General features: G+C 41.1%; 1 protein-coding gene across 1 annotated transcript in view; it reads left to right on the top strand.

Moving 5' to 3' along the window:
- KIAA0825 overlaps window positions 1-17,802 on the top strand; it is a 735,478-nt gene extending 717,676 nt beyond the window's left edge. Inside the window, exon 20 of the mRNA XM_082247736.1 lies at window positions 17,689-17,802. Within this exon, the coding sequence (XP_082103862.1) occupies window positions 17,689-17,791 (103 nt within the window). The 3' untranslated portion in view covers window positions 17,792-17,802. The remainder of the gene's footprint in view (window positions 1-17,688) is intronic.
- The last annotated feature ends 1,446 nt before the right edge of the window (window positions 17,803-19,248 follow it).

Here is a 19,248-nt window from a genome sequence, read left to right as displayed (position 1 = left end):
GAGATACAACCGAAGTGCTGGTGTCAGTAAATATGGCAACACTGACATAAGTTTATGATTAGGGGGAATACAATAACACTATCTACAGGTTGATTAAATGTTCGGGGCTTAACCAGTGATTCTCAAGGTGTGGTGTATATTTTGTATACACTTTGTGTTTGAACATGGCCACAAGGTTAATTGTTGAAGTATGTGAGTTATTAAAAACATGGACTTGGACTCCTGCAAAGGTAATCATGAAAAGAGAATCCTACAAAAGGAGTGCAGGTAGATGTGTGAGCTTCAGGCAACATAACTCCAGGTTTTAACCACTTCAATACAGGGCATTTTCACCCCCTTCCTGCCCAGGCCAATTTTCAGCTTTTAGCACTGTTGCATTTTGAATGAAAATTGCGCAGTCATGCAACACTGTGCCTAAACCAAATTTATATCATTTTTTTTATACAAATAGAGCTTTTGGTGGTATTTGATCACCTCAAGGTTTTTTCTTTTTTGCTAAACAAATAAAAAAAGACCAAAAGGTTCGAAAAAAAAAGTTTTTTTGTTTATGTTGTAACATTTTGTAAATAAATATGTTTTTTCCTGCACTGATGAGGCCGCACTGACAGGCACTGATGAGGAGGCACTGATGGGGTGGCATTGATGATGAGGCACTAATATGCAGCACTGATGGGCACTGATATGCAGCACTGATGGGCACTGATAGGTAGCACTGATATGCAGCATTGATGGGCACTGATAGGTGGCACTGATGGGCACTGATAGGTGGCACTGATAGGCGGAACTGATGGGCACTGATAAGTGACACTGATGGGCACTAATAGGCGGCACTGATGGGCACTGAAAAGTGACACTGATGGGCACTGATAAGCAGCATTGATGCGCAATGATGGGCACTGGTGAGCGGCACTAATAGATGGCAATGATGTGCACTGGTGGGTGGCACTGATGGATGGCAATCATGGGCAGCACTGATGAGGAGGGCACTGACAGGCCCCTTGAGCACTGATTGGCATCCCTGGTGGCATGGGTGGGCATCCCTGGTGGCCATGGGTGGGCAATCCCTGGTGGCTCTAGTGGCATCCCCAAGGGTGAACTCTGCACTGGTAATCAATGCTCTGATTACCAGCACAGAAACCCCCCCCCCCCCGTCAGGAGAGCCACTGATCGGCTCTTCTCTACTCGCGCCTGTCAGGTACGAACTGAAGAAAGCCGATCAACAGCACTTCCTATTTACTATGTGACCAGCTGTGATTGGACACAGCTGATCACATGGTAAAGAGCCTACGTCACAGACTCTTTACCGGGATCTGAGATGCGGTGTGTCAGAGTGACACACCACACCACCGATCGCTGAGGGGGGGGCGCGCAGAGTGGCCTATCCTGCTGGACATCATATGACGCCCAGTCAGGATACAGCAACCACTTTGCGGCTGTCATTTTGCTATATGATGGGTGGGAAGTAGTTAATGATAGTTTAAATTTCCGTTGTTTTTTTTTATAGATATCTTGAAAAGAGATTTAATGCAATAATGTTTTCTTATTCTTGTTTGTATACATGCCATGTCCTCCAAGGGACTGCTCATAAACCAGCATGGAAGTTAGAATGTTTTGATTTTTTTTAACAGCAGGTGCCCTGTGACCAGGTTAAATGGATAGGTCTAGGTAGACATTGAGATTTTGTCTATACAAACGTTGACAACTGGGTTTTTTAAATCTATGCGACCTGGTATATTTGTTGCCAAACACTAGCATTAAACTATGTCACTGAATCCCTATATGCTTACCTTATTATGATATGGGTTTTGAACTACAAGTGGAGGGTTAGTATTTTTTTATTCTCCAAATGTGGCACTCTGTGACCAACTGGCATGAATAAGCCTAAGTAGACATTGAGACCTTGTTAATATGCTGGTGGTTTGATTTATCAAATCCTTATAATCCAGCCTACTTAATGACTAATGGTAGTACTATTATACTGTGCTGGTAAACTATATTATGCAAATTATATTGGGGCATGTTAACGAGTGGCTGAGGAGCTGGTGTAGTAAGGAGGGTTTCGGGTTCCTGGAGAACTGGGCCGACTTCTCAGTCGGTCACCGGCTCTTTGGTAGGGACGGATTGCACCTAAATGGGGTGGGTGCAGCCGTACTGGGTGCGAGGATGGCCAAAGAGTTAGAGGGGCTTTTAAACTAGGGAATGGGGGGGAGGGTACAGATGTAGAATTAGCCAGTGGGAAGCAAGTTTCAGAGGGCAGAAATGGGGGCATTAGCGATAGGGTGTTCGGAGCTCCTATACCCAGGGTGGGTACGGGGAAAAATCAAGAGAGCAGCCTAAAAACATCAAAAGAGGATAAATATAACCGATCAAAATTACGAGGTTTGTATACCAATGCCAGAAGCCTGGCCAACAAGATGGGAGAACTGGAGCTGCTGATGTTTGAGGAGGACTTAGATTTTGTGGGGATAACTGAGACTTGGTTTGACAGCTCTCATGACTGGATGGCGTCCATTCAGGGGTATTCCCTTTATCGCAGAGATAGAGAAAGTAAAAAAGGGGGAGGGGTATGTTTGTATATTAAGAACAGTATACAGGTAAATATGAGGGATGATATTAATAATGGAGCTATGGACGAGGCAGAATCCCTATGGGTAGAGCTTCAAAGGGAAGGCACGGCGGGGAAGTTAATATTGGGCGTATGCTATAGGCCCCCCAACCAGAGGGAGGAGGGTGAGGCGGACCTCATGTTACAGATAGGATTGGCAGCAAGGATGGGAAATGTCATTATAATGGGGGACTTTAATTATCCAGATATAGACTGGGCAGAAGGAACCGCACACTCAGCCAAGGCTCGGCAGTTCCTAAATGTTTTGCAGGACAATTTCATGGGTCAGATGGTGAATGCACCGACAAGAAGCAATGCGGTACTTGACCTACTGATTACCAACAATACAGACCTGATCACGGATATAGAAATACGGGACAACTTAGGGAACAGTGACCATAGGTCAATTGGTTTCAGTATTAATTACAGTAATAGGAAACACAAGGGTAATATAAGGACGCTGAATTTCACAAGAGCCAATTTCACTAAACTGCGCTCGCTGCTAGAAAATATCAAATGGGATAGAACCCTGGGAACAAAGAACACGGAGGAAAAATGGGAGTGCTTCAAGAGCATACTTAACAAGGGAGTGGGCCAGTGCATTCCACAGGGAAATAAATTTAAAAGAGCAAAACTAAACCCTGGGTGGCTAAACTCCAACATTAAAATGTATATTAGAGCTAAAGAAAAGGCCTTCAAAAAATACAAGACTGAGGGGTCATTGGCAGCATTTAAGCATTACAAAGAGTGTAATAAGAAATGTAAAGACGAAATCAGGGCGGCTAAAATAGAACACGAGAGACATATAGCGGAGGAGAGTAAAAAGAACCCCAAGAAGTTCTTTAAGTATATAAACAGTAAGAAAGCCAGGCCAGAGCACATTGGCCCCATAAAAGATGATAAAGGAAAAATAGCCACAGAGGACAGAGAAAAGGCGGAAGTGTTAAATAATTTCTTTTCTTCAGTCTTCACAAAGGAATCGGGGGGCTACACGAAACCCGCTTGTAAGGCCGAACTAAATAATACACCTCAGGAAGTGCCGCCATGGCTAACAGAGGATAGACTTAGAGCTAAACTAGAGAAACTTAACATAAATAAATCCCCGGGACCAGATGGCTTGCACCCGAGGGTTCTTAATGAGCTCAGCCAGGTGATTGCCAGACCATTATTCTTGATCTTTAAGGATAGTTTACAGACGGGTATGGTGCCAGCTGATTGGAAAAAAGACAACGTGGTACCAATATTCAAAAAGGGGCCGAGATATATCCCGGGTAACTATAGGCCGGTCAGCCTAACATCTGTAGTCTGCAAAATTTTGGAGGGGATGATAAGGGACCACATACAAGACTTTAGTAATGAAAATGGTATTATAAGTAGAAATCAGCATGGATTCATGAAAAATCGTTCGTGCCAAACCAATCTGTTAACCTTCTACGATGAAGTGAGCTGCCACCTAGATAAAGGTAAGCCTGTGGATGTGGTGTATCTGGACTTAGCAAAGGCCTTTGACACCGTTCCTCACAAACGCTTACTGTACAAACTAAGGAAGGTAGGTATGGATCATAAGGTGAGTACCTGGATAGAGACCTGGCTCCAGGGGAGAGTACAGAGGGTGGTGATTAATGGGGAGTACTCAGATTGGGCGGGTGTGGAAAGTGGGGTCCCCCAGGGTTCTGTCCTGGGACCAATCCTGTTTAATTTATTCATAAATGATCTAGAGGAGGGGATATCTAGTACAATCTCAGTATTTGCAGATGATACTAAATTAGGCATGCCAATATCTTCTATGCAGGATGTGGAAATCTTGCAAGCAGACCTGAACAAAATAACGGGGTGGGCAACCACATGGCAGATGAGGTTTAATGTAGAAAAATGTAAAGTAATGCACTTGGGTGCCAGAAACCAGAAAGCAAGCTATTCACTAGGGGGTGAACCTCTGGGTGAGTCTAGGATGGAAAAGGACTTGGGGGTACTGGTAGACAACAGGCTTGGCAGTGGCATGCAATGCCAAGCCGCCGCAAGCAAAGCCAACAGAATACTGGGATGTATAAAAAAGGGGATTCACTCCAGAAATAAAGAGATTATTCTCCCGCTCTACAAGACTCTGGTCCGGCCACATCTGGAGTATGCTGTCCAGTTCTGGGCACCGGTCCGCAGGAAGGATGTGCTGGAACTGGAGAAAGTCCAGAGGAGGGCAACAAAAATAATTAGGGGAATGGAGGCCATCAGCTATGAGGAAAGGCTACAAGCACTGAACCTATTCTCTCTGGAGAAGAGACGATTGAGGGGGGATATGATATCAATGTACAAATACTGTACTGGCGACCCTAGCATAAGGAACAAACTATTCAGAGAAAGGGAATACAATAAGACACGTGGCCACTCACTAAAACTTGAGGAAAGGCGGTTTAACCTTAAAGTGCGTAGGGGGTTCTTCACTGTAAGAGCGGTAAGGATGTGGAATTCTCTTCCACAAGCAGTCGTATCAGCGGGGAGCATAGATAGTTTCAAAAAACTATTAGATGTACACCTTAAAGACCACAACATACAGGGGTACACAATGTACGGTTAAAAGCAAACACACACACGCATCATGGGTTGAACTGGATGGACTTGTGTCTTTTTTCAACCTCACTAACTATGTAACTATGTTGTTTAATAACAAGTTGGAATGCTTTTATTGTTGTAGTTTTGCTTTTATCAACTTTGATTATGCTTTTTTTATTATTTGGATGTACTAAAATCTTGTTGGGAAGATGCTTGAGACCTTGTTTCCTGGTCTCCATGATATTATTACGAGAAAGCAGGTAAAAATGGACTTTGGTGGCACAACATAATCTCACAAACAAATAAATATGCATTTTATTATATTCTCATTAAAATCAAAACAGTCACAATACAATCAATAAGACACATAGGTTTCAAGAGCTATCTCATCAATCATCCCATCACTTAGATGGAGCTCATTGTTGGATAAACACACCCACAATTTACATCAAAACATGGGACCTGTATTGGTAGATTCCAGTGTAGAGATTTACACGGGTAGCCAACAGTGGGGTAGTGTGTCCAATGGTAGGGATACAGCTTGGCTCTACATGTTTCGCACTGACCGTGCTTCTTCAGGAACTTATTATTATAAAAAATGAGAGTTCTACATAGAAAAAGGTAACAGGTATTGCTTGCACCACTTAGATAGTCCATCTAAGTGGTGGAATGATGAGATAGTTCTTGAAACCTATGTGTTTTATTGAATATATTGTGTCTGTTTTGCTTTAATGAGAACATTATAAACTGCATATTTTAGACAACTTTATTTATTTGTGAGATTATGTTGTGCCACCAAAATCCATTTTTCCCTGCTTTCTCATAATTACATAATGATAGGAGGAGGCACAGAATTACATAATAGTGTCCACAGTGCCACTCTGTGGTGACACTCAATACTTTATCTGGTCTCCATCATTACGGTGTGGCCCATGATGTCTCCCATATGTTCTAATGTCATAGGTCGCAGCAGTGCAACATATACAGGGAGGGTAGAAACACATGAAGTGGGAGGTAGGCATTCCACGAGGCCATGTGGATGCCAATTAGTTTGCACTCACAGAAGAGAAGGTCATTGGAAACATCCAGGAGCTACCTCTAACAAACCCAGGAGGGGCCAGCAAAACCGGGCACTTCAGCTAGCTCACTGTGCACCCATGAAAGGCTTTATTGCTTACCTGGACACTCTGCATGTACCCATAGAGAGGCACACTTCTGATCATATAATTTGACTGGGTGACTTAAAAAAACATTTGAAACCATAATTCGGGATTTATTATTGAGAGTGAAATTTCTCCATTTTAAATTTGCAGACATTCTCCTTTTACAAAATGGTACCTCAGTGGGTTAGTAAATATTATGATTTGTATGATGGTGGTAAAGCTAGATTATGGTGCATTTGGAGCATAACACTCAATCATCTGTAGCTGATGCAATGTGTGTGCTACATCTGTGGAGTGACATTGAACATTATCTCAACCAATGAGACTGCTATACATTTGAACCAATGCAGTCAAGGCTGCAGACATATGACCGAACACTTACGCTACAATTGCAGTCAAATGTGTAGAACAATGTATTTTCAAATATCTGATGTCTTTTTTCATTTACAATCAGAGTGTAGTGAATATACTCTTTGCTTTGGATGGCTATTTATTAATTGATAGAGTGTATTTTTATCTGGTGGATGGCTTACATCAGGACTTTACAAACTTTTCAGTATGGGGGACCACACCGTAAATGTTATTATTTATTCCCAGGTCGAAAAAAAAAAAAACTCTGGGATTCTTATATCATTGAGTCCCCATCAGAGTCCGCCTTATATCAGGGTGCCCATCAGAGTTCCCCCTTATATCAGCGTCCCCATCAGAGTCCCCCCTTACAGTATATCAGTGTCCCTATCAGATTCTCCCTTACATCAGGTCTCTCATCAGAGTCCCACTTTACAGTACATCAGGGTCTCTATCAGAATCTCCATTACATCAGGGCCCCCCTACATCAGAGTCTCCCTTACCAATGTATAGCTCTCAATATGGCTGTAGCAGCAAGGATGAAAACTGGGAGTCAGAGCAGGTCTGGACGTAGGACATTCCCTTCTCATTTGATTACTGGGGCAAGCATGTCAGTAGTTGCTAGGATGCCGGTGGTACTAATAACCAACAACTGGGATGATGGCAACACAGCAGGAGGGGAAATGCACTGGAGGCTGTGAGTGGGTGAGGACAGCAGCGGAGGCAATAGGCAGCCTCGGCTGACCTAAATTCTCTATCTGTGTACATTTAGGAATTGAGGATACCCCACTGACCCTAGCTATGGGCCAGATAAAATCTTGAGTGGACTGGATATGGCCCATGGGATGTATTTTGGAGACCCCAGATCTATGGGCTGTCCTATGCAGAGAAAAAAGTTACCCATCATGCGTGACTTTTATATCTACACGAAAAAAAAACAAAATACATGTACTGCTTTGACATCAGTGAAATTAATTTTTAAGCCTTATATTTTTTGTTTTACACATATTTTTACAGCATTGTAAGTGACTCTGCAGACTGAGTGTTTTCCAGGACATATGTTTATATACTTACAGGCTTTCGCCTGGGCATTCATTTATTTTCCCAACAATGATTTTCAGGGAAATGTAAAGTTGCAATAAAAACTAGGACATCATCCAGATTTAGGATGTTTCTGTAATGTTCTGGTACCTTTGGGTACCCTAATTACTCTTTCATAAGTGTATGCGCCCCACCATTCTCTTTTGGTAAGGTGCGCATACACCTTTAAGACTGATGCTGTCATCACTGAGCGCCGGACTGGATGGCTATTTAGATCGCCGGCTCTCACTCACATGTGTTCGTTCAAACTGCTTTGTGCCTTGATGCTAACCTGTCTTGAAGCTCTCATGCTTGCAAGCATACCTCGCTGTCGGAACCACGCTGCGCTGATCCCTGTATCCCGCTACCGGATCATCCGCTCTTGCCGAACCTCTCCTCTGCTACATTGCTATTAGTGATAAGTACCCCACAGGGGAAACCTCTATAACCTTCATACTAAAGCTTACACTATCTAGCTCTGCATACTAAGGACTATTACTACATCTGCATTATCTAAGATTGCTAGCTCTTGAGCCTACTACCACCTGTTCTTGCACTGGGTTGATCTCTCTTGTATGTCCACCTGCTACTCTGTCATCTGCTACCATACATGATTGCTAAACCTATCTGCATCCCATCTGCTACTATCTTACTTTCAAGAACATTCCTTTCAAGTGTCTGTCATCTGCCATCTCTACCCAACCTGTCTCTTCAGCCTATCATCACTGTGTTACTATATACATAAGTCACTCTAGGAAACATCTTATTGAGTGTGTGTATTTACTTGCTGAATTGAGATCATCCACACATGATGAGTCATTGGGAGTTGGGATTGGTGTCTCAGCGTTTCTCTACATGACTACTGAAGTGGAATATTTCTGCAGCTGAAAATCCACATCATACATAAAACGCAGGAGCGTTACAGTTTCATGCTTAACTACATAGGTTCCTTTAATTCCATTTTTTAAACTCCCTCTCATAGATGGGGAGGTGCAGGGGGTCCTAATGCCTCCAGATCATCTGACAGCCACCTAGCATCCAAAGCACTGCAGCTGCTTCTGCTGCCTGTCAGACCTCAGAGACAGGCAGAACGAGTGAACTCAGAACGAGTGAACTAAGGCAGTTTAGAGCGAGAAAGGCTCTCATTAGTGCCTCCTCTGCTTCGGTCACAGGACCCAGATGAGGGAGAACTTCTCCTTGCTCTGATTTGCCTGCCCGGGTAAGTGAATTATGGAGGGTGGAGATCTGTACTGGGGGAGATTTGCATTGTAGGAGATCTTTACCAGGGGAAAAATCTGCACTGGGGAAGGGCTGTACCACGGGAGAGCTCTACTGGGGGGAGCTGTACTGGAGGATGATCTGTATTGGGGGAGAGGGAAGATCTGACCTGAAGGAAGAGCTGTACTGGGGGAGATCTGTACTACGAGCCGTGGCACAGCTTGTTGTTTTAGATGCTTCTGTTTTACATTAATTTGTAAGTACCTTTTCAAATTAAACTTCCTTTGGTCTAGCGGACCTTCACTATATATTGCCTCTTTGTCTCTTTCTGGTGATAAACATCCCCATGATTGAGGTTTAGCCAACCTTGCAGCTCAACTTGGGTACAGGAAGGAGGAGTGTCTGTTGAGGAGATTGGACACTTGAATACTACTGGAGACCCAACTCCAGCTCTAGATGTTTATATAATTTGGGCTCTGGTAAGGAATTTTTGGCACTGCGGTGATGTGTGCTGTTCAACTCCACTGAGTTTAGTGATGGGATCTCAACCTCTCGCTCTAGACTATTAATTTCTTTCTCATTTAGCACTGCATATGGACTTTATAAATTTTTTGTTGTAATTGGTCTACTGGTCCCTGCACTCTGTACATTATTTACCCCTGACTCCTGCTCTCTTCATGTTAATGTATTTCAGCCCCTGCATTCTGTGCATTACTCACTCCTGACCCTGCACTTTGTGCGCTGCACACTTTTGAGCTCGGCACTATACTATGTATTTCACACCTCTGACCACTAAACTCTGTATGTTGGGGATGTATTTTATATTACTAACTCCTGACCACTGCACTCTAACTACATTATATATTCCTAACCACTGCACAATCTATTTTGTACAATAGTTGTTGGCTGCTAAATAGTCACTGACTGTGTTAATGAAGTTCTTCTTCAAGAAAGGCTGTGTTCAGAAAAGCCGATTTACTGGAGGAGTTTCATTTTTTACAAATTATTGTGCTGAGGTTTGTATGTGTCTTTTAGACCATCACTTGTTTCATGTTTGTGTACAATAAATACTCTTGAGGGGGGGACATAGCTTGTTCGTTTTTGCTTTATTAGTTTAATACATGAAGTGAGGTCTTATGTGATTTTCTGGCTTTGGATTCAGTCGTTTACCCTTGTCTATTCTGTTTTTATTTTGGTTAATTTTAAATTATGATTTCTTTTATGCATCATCTTAAGGTAATTTTACCTATTTTAAACAATGTATGTTGTTCAGGATTATCATTATGTTTATTGAATGGTAATCATGGTTTTATCTATTTATTCCATCTGTGATGGGTCGCTATTGTATAAGTTCATTGTGTACATATGGGCTGCAGGATCTGCTTATGATCCGATGAGTGCTTGTTCCATCTATCTCTAGGGGCGCTGGAGAGGTTGGACAGCCTCGGTCGGAGATGGCAGTGACGCTCTGTGTGGGCGGAAGCCCGTGTTGTACGATATGACTTCCGGTGAGGGCGGAAGTGATGACTAGCGGGAAGGTCCCGCGTCATCCGGCTGATTGGTGCCACCGCCCCTTCGGTACAGTCAAATAGCGGTGACCGTACACGTGTGACCACGCCCTCTGTTGAAGTTACTTGCTAACGAAACGTGTCAGGGCGTGGTCACACGGTCACGAGGCAAGACCAGCATCTGATGCTGAACCCGAGGCTCGCTACAGCTTGGTACCAGCGGCGAACTGTCATTACGGGGACCGGCCTCTGCACGCAGGTTTACACCTCATTTCTTTATGACAAGCGTGCTTTGTTTTATACTTTGTAAGTGCATCAGCTACTGGGGATATATCTTTGGGTAATAAAGCAGTGTTTTAGCCATGCAATATTGCCCTATGTGAGTTATTATTTTCACATGTACCGCCCCTGGTTTGATTGGAACCTCCTGTGGGTCTGCCACAAGTACTGATCCGATCGAGACTGATCAAGTGCCATCTGTCCTGGTTAAATCCTGTGGAGATCGTTTCTGAGCCTGAGATAGGCTGATGTTACAGGCTCTTGTATGACCAGATTTCTGGTGAGTGTCTCTTACTAGGGGGAGCACTTTGGTGCGGTGGAGGGTTCGGTGTATATATCATCACAATTACCCACTCACGGCTTCTGATTGTCAGGAGTGAATATCTCGGGCACGTTGCATGAATATAGGAACACATGGACTTTATCCCAGTGGACTGCATTATATTTTAGCGCTGCTAGTGTGTTGTAGTATATCCTCTGATTGATTGTTACTATATTTGCACCTTTATTTTATGTTTTTTCATTTATAGCAGCAGCTGTTTTAGGATACATTATTTGCATTATATGCATTTTATTCATTTATGCATTGCATTTTAAGGTACTTTGTTTAGCGCCGGTTGAGCAGGTGTTTTAGTCCCTCGTTGTGCCCCGCCTTACTTGCTCCTTTTGTATATATGAAGTGAGGTATGTTATTTTTGTAATGAAGGCCCCTTGTAAGCTGAAAACAGTATTTCTTTTGGTAACTGATGTTAAGAACAACATATTCCTGTATATGTGTCAAACTCATGTCTCTAATCAAGAGCTGATGGTTACTTTGTTGGACAAATAGGGCTAAACTTACATTACAAGATTAATAGACAAAAAAGTATTTGATGAATTGGAGGGCCTCATTAATCTACGAGCACTCCTTATGCTGCTTAACAGGAATTAGAGGTATAGGGACACAGTCAGAGTTACAGAGCAAGACAGAAACATGTAATTTTCTGATTTTTTTACAGTATGGAGCCATTTAGAAAAGAAAATCTATTCACTGTACAAAATTTTGCTCTGCACATTGCTCACAATTCAAGATTTACAAATTGGGCATTATTCTTCCCTCACATTGCAGTGACCTACGATGTCCGCATTTTTACCTGAGAAGTGAAAAACGAGAAAAGTTTTTTTGCAGACAGATGTAGACTGACAATACAATGTTGCTTAGGCTATATCATCTCAGATTTTTGGTCTGCTTCTTATTTCTACACAAATAGAAAAACAGGAAAATTTGAATGTATAATAAACATGGATTTAAGAACTATTTGCAAAAATGTTATCTGTAAAATTGACAGTAATATATAGTTTATTTTGTGGGTCAGTATCACCGAAAGACAAGTGGCGATGGTAGATGCGTCTGGCAGAGGCTTTTATTATGGCTATGCTAGGAGCAATGAAAGAAAGCCAATTAGGAGGGAGTTTCAATAGTCCAGATGGCTCATAATTAATGCCTGAATGAATATTTGCTGGATTATTTTAGGGTAAAGCAGCCTTGAATTTTGCCAGTTGAAGGACTGACCCAGGAACAACTTTAGCTAATCCCAGATTGTGAAACATGGTGTGAATAGTGCAGCATAACCTTTTTTTTTTTTTTTTTTTACTTTCTTCAGGCACAACAGTAGCACAAAATGAACTTTCTCTGATAACATGGTACAAAGAGAAATAGTTTGCAGAAATGAATGGCAACCAGTCAAAAACAAGTTCTTAGGAACTTAGATGCTGTTGCAATAGGTTAATGCAGACTAGCATTCTTTAACCACCTCAATACCGGCCCATAGTACATATACGTCCTGAGTTTAAAGCTAAATACCGGTGTTATGGCAGCAGATAGCTGCCATAACCCTGGTATTTTTTTAAACTGCAGGCGATGGGCTTTCCGATAAGGATGGTCCTAGCGGCGGATTCGCCGCGAGATCACCCTCCGGGATGGCGGAAGGGGTGCCCCCCCTCCCGCCGCGTCCCGGTCCTTTTCCCCGCTTACCGGACCCGCCGGCAGCGGGGAAAGCGATCGGGTCCCGGATCCTCACAGACAGGATGTCGAGTGAGGGCAAGCTTGCCCTCACTCGACTCTATTGTCTTGGAGGACCAGAGCGACGGCAAACGTCGTTGCCGAGCAACCGGCTTAAAGGTCCCTTTTTTTTTGTCATTTTTTTTTTTTTCCTTTCTATCTTTATTAGTGTACTTGTGAGATCTGAGGACTTTTTGACCCCAGATCTCAAAAAAAGAGGTCCTGTCATGCCTATTTCTATTACAAGGAATGTTTACATTCCTTGTATTAGAAATAAAAATGATAATTTTTTTTTAAAAACGGTGTAAAAATAAAAAATAATAAATAAAATAAATAGTAAAAAAAAAAAAAAAAATTAAAGCGTCCTGTCCCCGTTAGCTCGCGCGCAGAAGCGAACGCACACGGAAACCCCGCCCACATATGTAAACGGTGTTCAAACCACACATGTGAGGTATCGCCACGATCGTTAGAGCGAGAGCAATAATTTGAGCCCTAGACTTCCTCTGTAACTCTAAGATGGCAACCTGTAGAAATTTTTAAAGTGTCGCCTATGGGGATTTTTAAGTACCAAAGTTTGTCGCCATTCCGTGAGCGTGCGCAATTTTGAAGCATGACATGTTGGGTATCTCTTTACTCGGCGTAACATTATCTTTCACATTATGGAAAAAAATTGGGCTAACTTTACTGGATTCTTATTTTTTAATTCAAAAAAGTGATTTTTTTCCAAAAAAATTGCGTTTGGAAGACCGCTGCGCAAATACGGTGTCATAAAAAATAATACAATAATCTCCATTTTATTCTCTAGGGTCTCTGCTAAAAAAAAATATATAATGTTTGGGGGTTCTAAGTAGTTTTCTAGCAAAAACAACTGATTTTAGCCTATACACACCAAATGTCAAAAATAGGCTTAGTAGGCAAGTGGTTAAAGGCCAATTCATCTATGCATTGCTTTAACACATGTGCCTGAATGCAGCATATTATTGTGTTTTTTAGGGTAGCCCATTCATTTTTTTGTGGTGCGCTGCTGTGCAGGTATGTTGCATGCTACCGTAGTTGTGCGTGGGGATGCCATTGCAAATTACTGACACTACAACACACTGCACTGCAGAGCATGTATTATGGTAATGCACAGGAAAAACATGCTATTTACCGCATGTTACTAAAATAGAAAAATCTGAAAGGGCCCTAATATCTATATTGTATTAAATGTCTGGAAACGTATGTTGGGATTGAAACAGTTGTGTCGCATGGCCACATGTGGCTCTTGTACTGTACTTAAGTAGAGAGAAACAACCGCACTCCAGTTTGAAAGTATGAAGTATTAAAATCCGTTTATTGAAAATCCAAACGATAAAAGCAGTCCATAGTGACAATCAGAGACAGGGGATGAGGACACAGTTGACGCGTTTCACTAAATTACATTCGCTTAGTCATAACCAGGCCACATGTGGCTCTTGTACTGTAACATGTTTCATCCTGGCCACTGATATTTGTGTGCCAATAAATTAGAGTAAGCCAGTGTACTTACTGAATGTTATTAGACAATATTTAGAACAGCTTGTGTTAGCTTATAATATTGTTGCCATTTTTATGGTCATTTTAATGCATGAAGGGGAACAGTTATTGGGCTCCCTATCAGTTTATTATAGACTAGCTCTGTCAGTGAGGTATGAGGCACCAGTTTCTTAGTAATATAGTATATAGACGGATTGCTGGCACAGACGTTATACTGCTGCTTTCCAATAAAAATTTGCTTGAAAAATACAAACTAAAAAAAAAAATGCTTAGCTAGAAATATAAAACATTTATAAGCTAGTTAATTTTCCAAAGATGACACAGGTTTAAGCGGCTGCTGCGAGCTTTGTTAAGGGACTAAGTAACAAAGAGTGGTAATAATATACAGCATTGGTGGCATTCAAGGCAAGCATTCACTAGCACTCTTTTCAGACATCCTGATAAATAGATGCCTGAGGAAATGACATGAACTCTCTAGAAAGCTTCCATCTGATTGTACCATATGGCCAACCGAGGTATCATCTTCACTCACTCCTTTGATTGTTTTCCCCTTACAAATTGCATTTTGTGTTGGTGAACAAGGTTCTGCGTTCTTTGCCGAAATGCGATCTGGCTATGATTTCAATATGAAAGTGTAACATCTTAGCATTTCACAGACTTGATGCAAAGAACTGACTTTGCTAAATGGTTTGAGGGTATGGCTGAAACACTAGGGAGATGAACTATTAGCACGCTGTTTTATCTCTACTTGAACATTATAATTCCCTACTATTTATCACCCTGTTTTACAAATTACTGCAAGGATGATATCTGATGACATTGAGTAATCCTGAATAATCCACTAGAATGTACTGCCTAATAGGTCATTTTCATTTATTACTTCTCACATTTCTACCTACGACAGGCATATAAGGGCTTCTTCAGCAAAACCTTACCTGTGACAGGCACAGAGGAGCTTATTCATAAAATCTAGAAAAAATATATTTCACTAAATTTCATTTGCTGCCCACAACAACAAATTTGGATTCATTTTTACCCAGCATGAACAGAGAAACCTGATGGGTTTCCACATGCAACACATCCAGGTTTAGCCTTATTTTCCTTCAGTTTTGATTTATCAACAACATTAATCTGCTTATTGACGTACATTGTAAGCTTTACATTCATTTTAGCAGGTCATAACTAATGATGTGATCATTTGACAATGAACAATCAATTACAACCAATGATAAGTGACAATGAACCATCTGAAGCAGTTTTTTATCCTTGAATATCTTTACAGTAGAATGTTCAGACCTCCAAATTGAATGTTTCAGTGTTCGTTAGATGCAGGAAAGTTAGATCAACTTTGGTATCCTATGTTTCACAGGGTCCCTGCGAGCTCTCTCCTCTAAAAGTCTGCATACCTGCCACAGTAGTTACAAGGGTATTCCTCTCCATCCATAGGGGATAATGGTAGACTCTTTACTAACTTGGTCCATGCACTATGATCATAATGGAAACATGTTTACATTTACAAAGAATACCAGAACTATGCAGACATAAAAGCTGCCAGTTTACTGGGTAGGCCTTTGCAGAGCAAAAACTATTATACAGCCTATGGGTCAGTGAAGACTTCTGCAGTCACATATTTCCTGTTAACACATCTGTCTGGAGGTTTAATTGCTGCTCACCTGTTGCAAAATCATCTTAGATAAGGCAGCCTGGTAGACATATGTTGCAATTTTGTTTTCCTCAGTAATTTATTTTTCTGATCCTTTTTTGCATCTGTTCTGTGGTTTTTACACACATATGGTAATCGTATCATTAAAACAAAAAAAAAGATATCTTGTAACAAATTAAGCAACTATAAATTAAAACATTTCTATTTGTCAATAAAAATAGGCGCTGCCATTGCTTACATTTTAAAATGCTTTTTACCCATCTGTTATGGGGATCCTCTGTTTTTAAAATGTTTATAAGTCTCTGACACAGAATAAGAATGCAGTTTAGGAAAGTAAACAAAATGTAAAAAAAAATGCTATCTGCATACTCAGATGTTCCCAATGAATTCAGTATAACAGCTGCGCAACTAGCATTAGCAAAATGCAGCAATCAATCAGTGGTTCTGCACTGTACATGAGCACACTTGGGAGTGGCATCAAAGTTGACTGCCAACTCACTGGGGGAGCAAGGAATGCCTTTCTTTTGGTCTCCCCAGACCAGGGTTCTCCAAACCTCAACAAGATTTTATCCATCCGGCAGCTACGGTTAGTGCCAGCTCACTGGGGGAGCAAGGAATGCCTTTCTTTTGGTCTCCCCAGACCAGGGGTCTCCAAACTTCAACAAGATTTTATCCATCCGGCAGCTACGGTTAGTGCAGTATTCTCAATGTGCACAGACTGAAAATTCAGGTCAGCAGAGACTGCCTATGGTCTCCATTTCTACCCCCAGCACAGATTCATCCCACTGTGTTTTCATCATCCTCGTAATTGGTTGCTAAGACTGTAGCATCTTAGCAACCAATGACATGCTTGTCCCAGTATTCACAGAAGGACAAAACTTACTAATGTAAGTTCAGAGTTCAAATTAGAGTTCCCCAATTACTGAGGTAAGGGAGGACTCTGATGGGCGACATGATGTGGGAGGAGACTCTGAGGACAGCCCTCATGTAAAAGGGACTCTGATGGGGACTCTGACATAAAGGGGGGCCTCTGATGAGGGGGCTCAGTCTATTATAAAACTTTTTTTTTTGGCCTGTGAATATTACATTTTACAACATGGCCCTTGTACTGAAAAGGTGGAGACCACTGCCCATGTCTAAAGCAGCATTGGCATCTTACTATTGTGAGCCGCTACCAAACAGGGTTTTTACGGATACCTAACCCTAATCCTCTCTGTAACTGAAACCGTTAACTTAACTCACTAAGCCTAAATGATCTTAACAAATTAACCTTGCATCATCTGAACTATCAGGTTGATCTTTGCTTTACTGGGCAGATACTATGATGCTGATTTATGACCCGTCTTGGTTCAGATACCACTGAAGCATGTCATTGTCAATCATTAACAATTTCCTACCAGTTTTTGTGCTAGCAGATCCAAACATATGTACAAACCCTCAACCTCAAGCATAAGATTTGCACTATACATGCCTAGTGTTGCACAAAGGGTTTTTGGTCTGACTCTGGCAGAATTGCTTGAAAAAGCCAGGCAGCTGTCTGGATACAAGTGAAAAAGACCCTTAGATATAGGCATTGAGTAGAATTGGTAATAACTGCAAGTCAATTTGCTGGTATGATTAATTATTCTCTCACTTACCTGATCATCACCCAACTCTCCAAATGTCTTATATGGTGATGTGTATAAAACTTTGTAACCTACATTATTTATCTTTTTTAACAGGTGGGAGACCAAAGATGAAGGGAGCCTAACTGAAGAGGAAAAGGATGTGTTAAAAGATCTAAAAGACTTGATTTTAAATAGGAAACAGTCTTCCACACAGTGATAGCATTGTCCGTCTAAAAGAATCACTTGTTTACTATCAGGCTTTGTCCATAATGAAAACGTCAGATCAAAGTAGAGCTTTCACAAGTTGTAGATACCTGGCAAAAGAAAAAGAAATCTGCCTACAAAGCAAGCATACTTCGAAATACCCATTTATTACTGGGGTCAGAAATCCTACCATCATATTACCAACACACACATTCATTTAGTAGGGTATTGCCAACAAATTATACAACAGACGTATGATCAGATTTACCATTTGATCTGGAAGGCTTGTACCTAAGGGTGGCAAAAGAAAATTTTTCTTCAGGATAATTTTAGCCATACAATTTTTGTTCTTATCTAGAAATACAGTAATCCTTATAAACTTATCGACACCAAGGCACAATATTCTAAATCTATTTTAAGGCCAGTAAATGTTCTTTTTGAAGAGATGATCCAAGTAGAGGGGTATGGATGCCAAAAGCTGTGCATCTACGGGTTTCAGTAATGGGAATCCAGCTGTTAAGAGCAGGTTACAGTATATAAAACGTTTAACCTTCAAACCTATTTACACCAGAATCAGGAATTTGTCCAAAAGAGGATGAGGTTGATTCCAACCCAAAGAAGTCACATTTCCTGATCATACAATCTTACAACAAGATATCACATAGTGGAAAGGATATGTGCTATTTCTGCTGAAAACTTTTTTTTGGAAACATCTGCTACCCCATTTTCAGCTTGCTTTTCATGATAGTCAAAAGATCCAGAGAAAGTATGCCACCATAGATTATATGATCTTCTATGCTCTGCTATATAAGCCTTGAAATCTTAAAACGCTGTCTCCGAATAAGAATCTGACTAACTGGTCCTTCTTAACAAATTGTACTGGTTTAAATGTAAATTACTTCTACAAAAAAAAAGTTGGTAAACAAAATATTGCATTTTCCCGTATGTAAAAAGAATATCCTGTGAAAAAAAATGTTTTCTTACAGTTTCAAATTGCATTACATTTTGTAAAAAAAGGGTAATTAATAACTTTGCTTTTCTTATTCTCTTTCTCTTTGTGTTTGTGTTTTTTTAAATAAACATCTATTGTTTATGTCAGACAAAGATGAACAAGGCAGCACAGGAACAAATATTAAAAGTACACATACAGAACTAGAGTGCTTAGCTAAAGATACTAATAGTCACGAGTTTGTGACTCAGCTTCAGTAGCCAGTATACATATGTTAACCCCAAAATGGCCCAGTTGTACTATATTTCCATTAACCCTTCAGAAACCAGTCTCCAGAATATAACCTAGTACACACTGCTCATTTTTTTTTTTTCGTTCAAACCAGCAGGCTGAACAAAAACAATTGACAGCTCAGGTCAGAGCCACTGTACTAACAATCCAATGCTAGTACAGCTATCTCCCTTGCTGTTCTACACTTCAGAACACTTCAGTTAGCACTCCCAGCCATTGTGCTGTTGGCT

This window comes from Pelophylax lessonae (assembly GCF_965119305.1).
Source record: "Pelophylax lessonae genome assembly, chromosome: 1".
NCBI classification, from domain to species: domain Eukaryota; kingdom Metazoa; phylum Chordata; class Amphibia; order Anura; family Ranidae; genus Pelophylax; species Pelophylax lessonae.
Note: the sequence above shows the minus strand (reverse complement) of the source record. Positions and strands in the feature narration are given on the sequence as shown.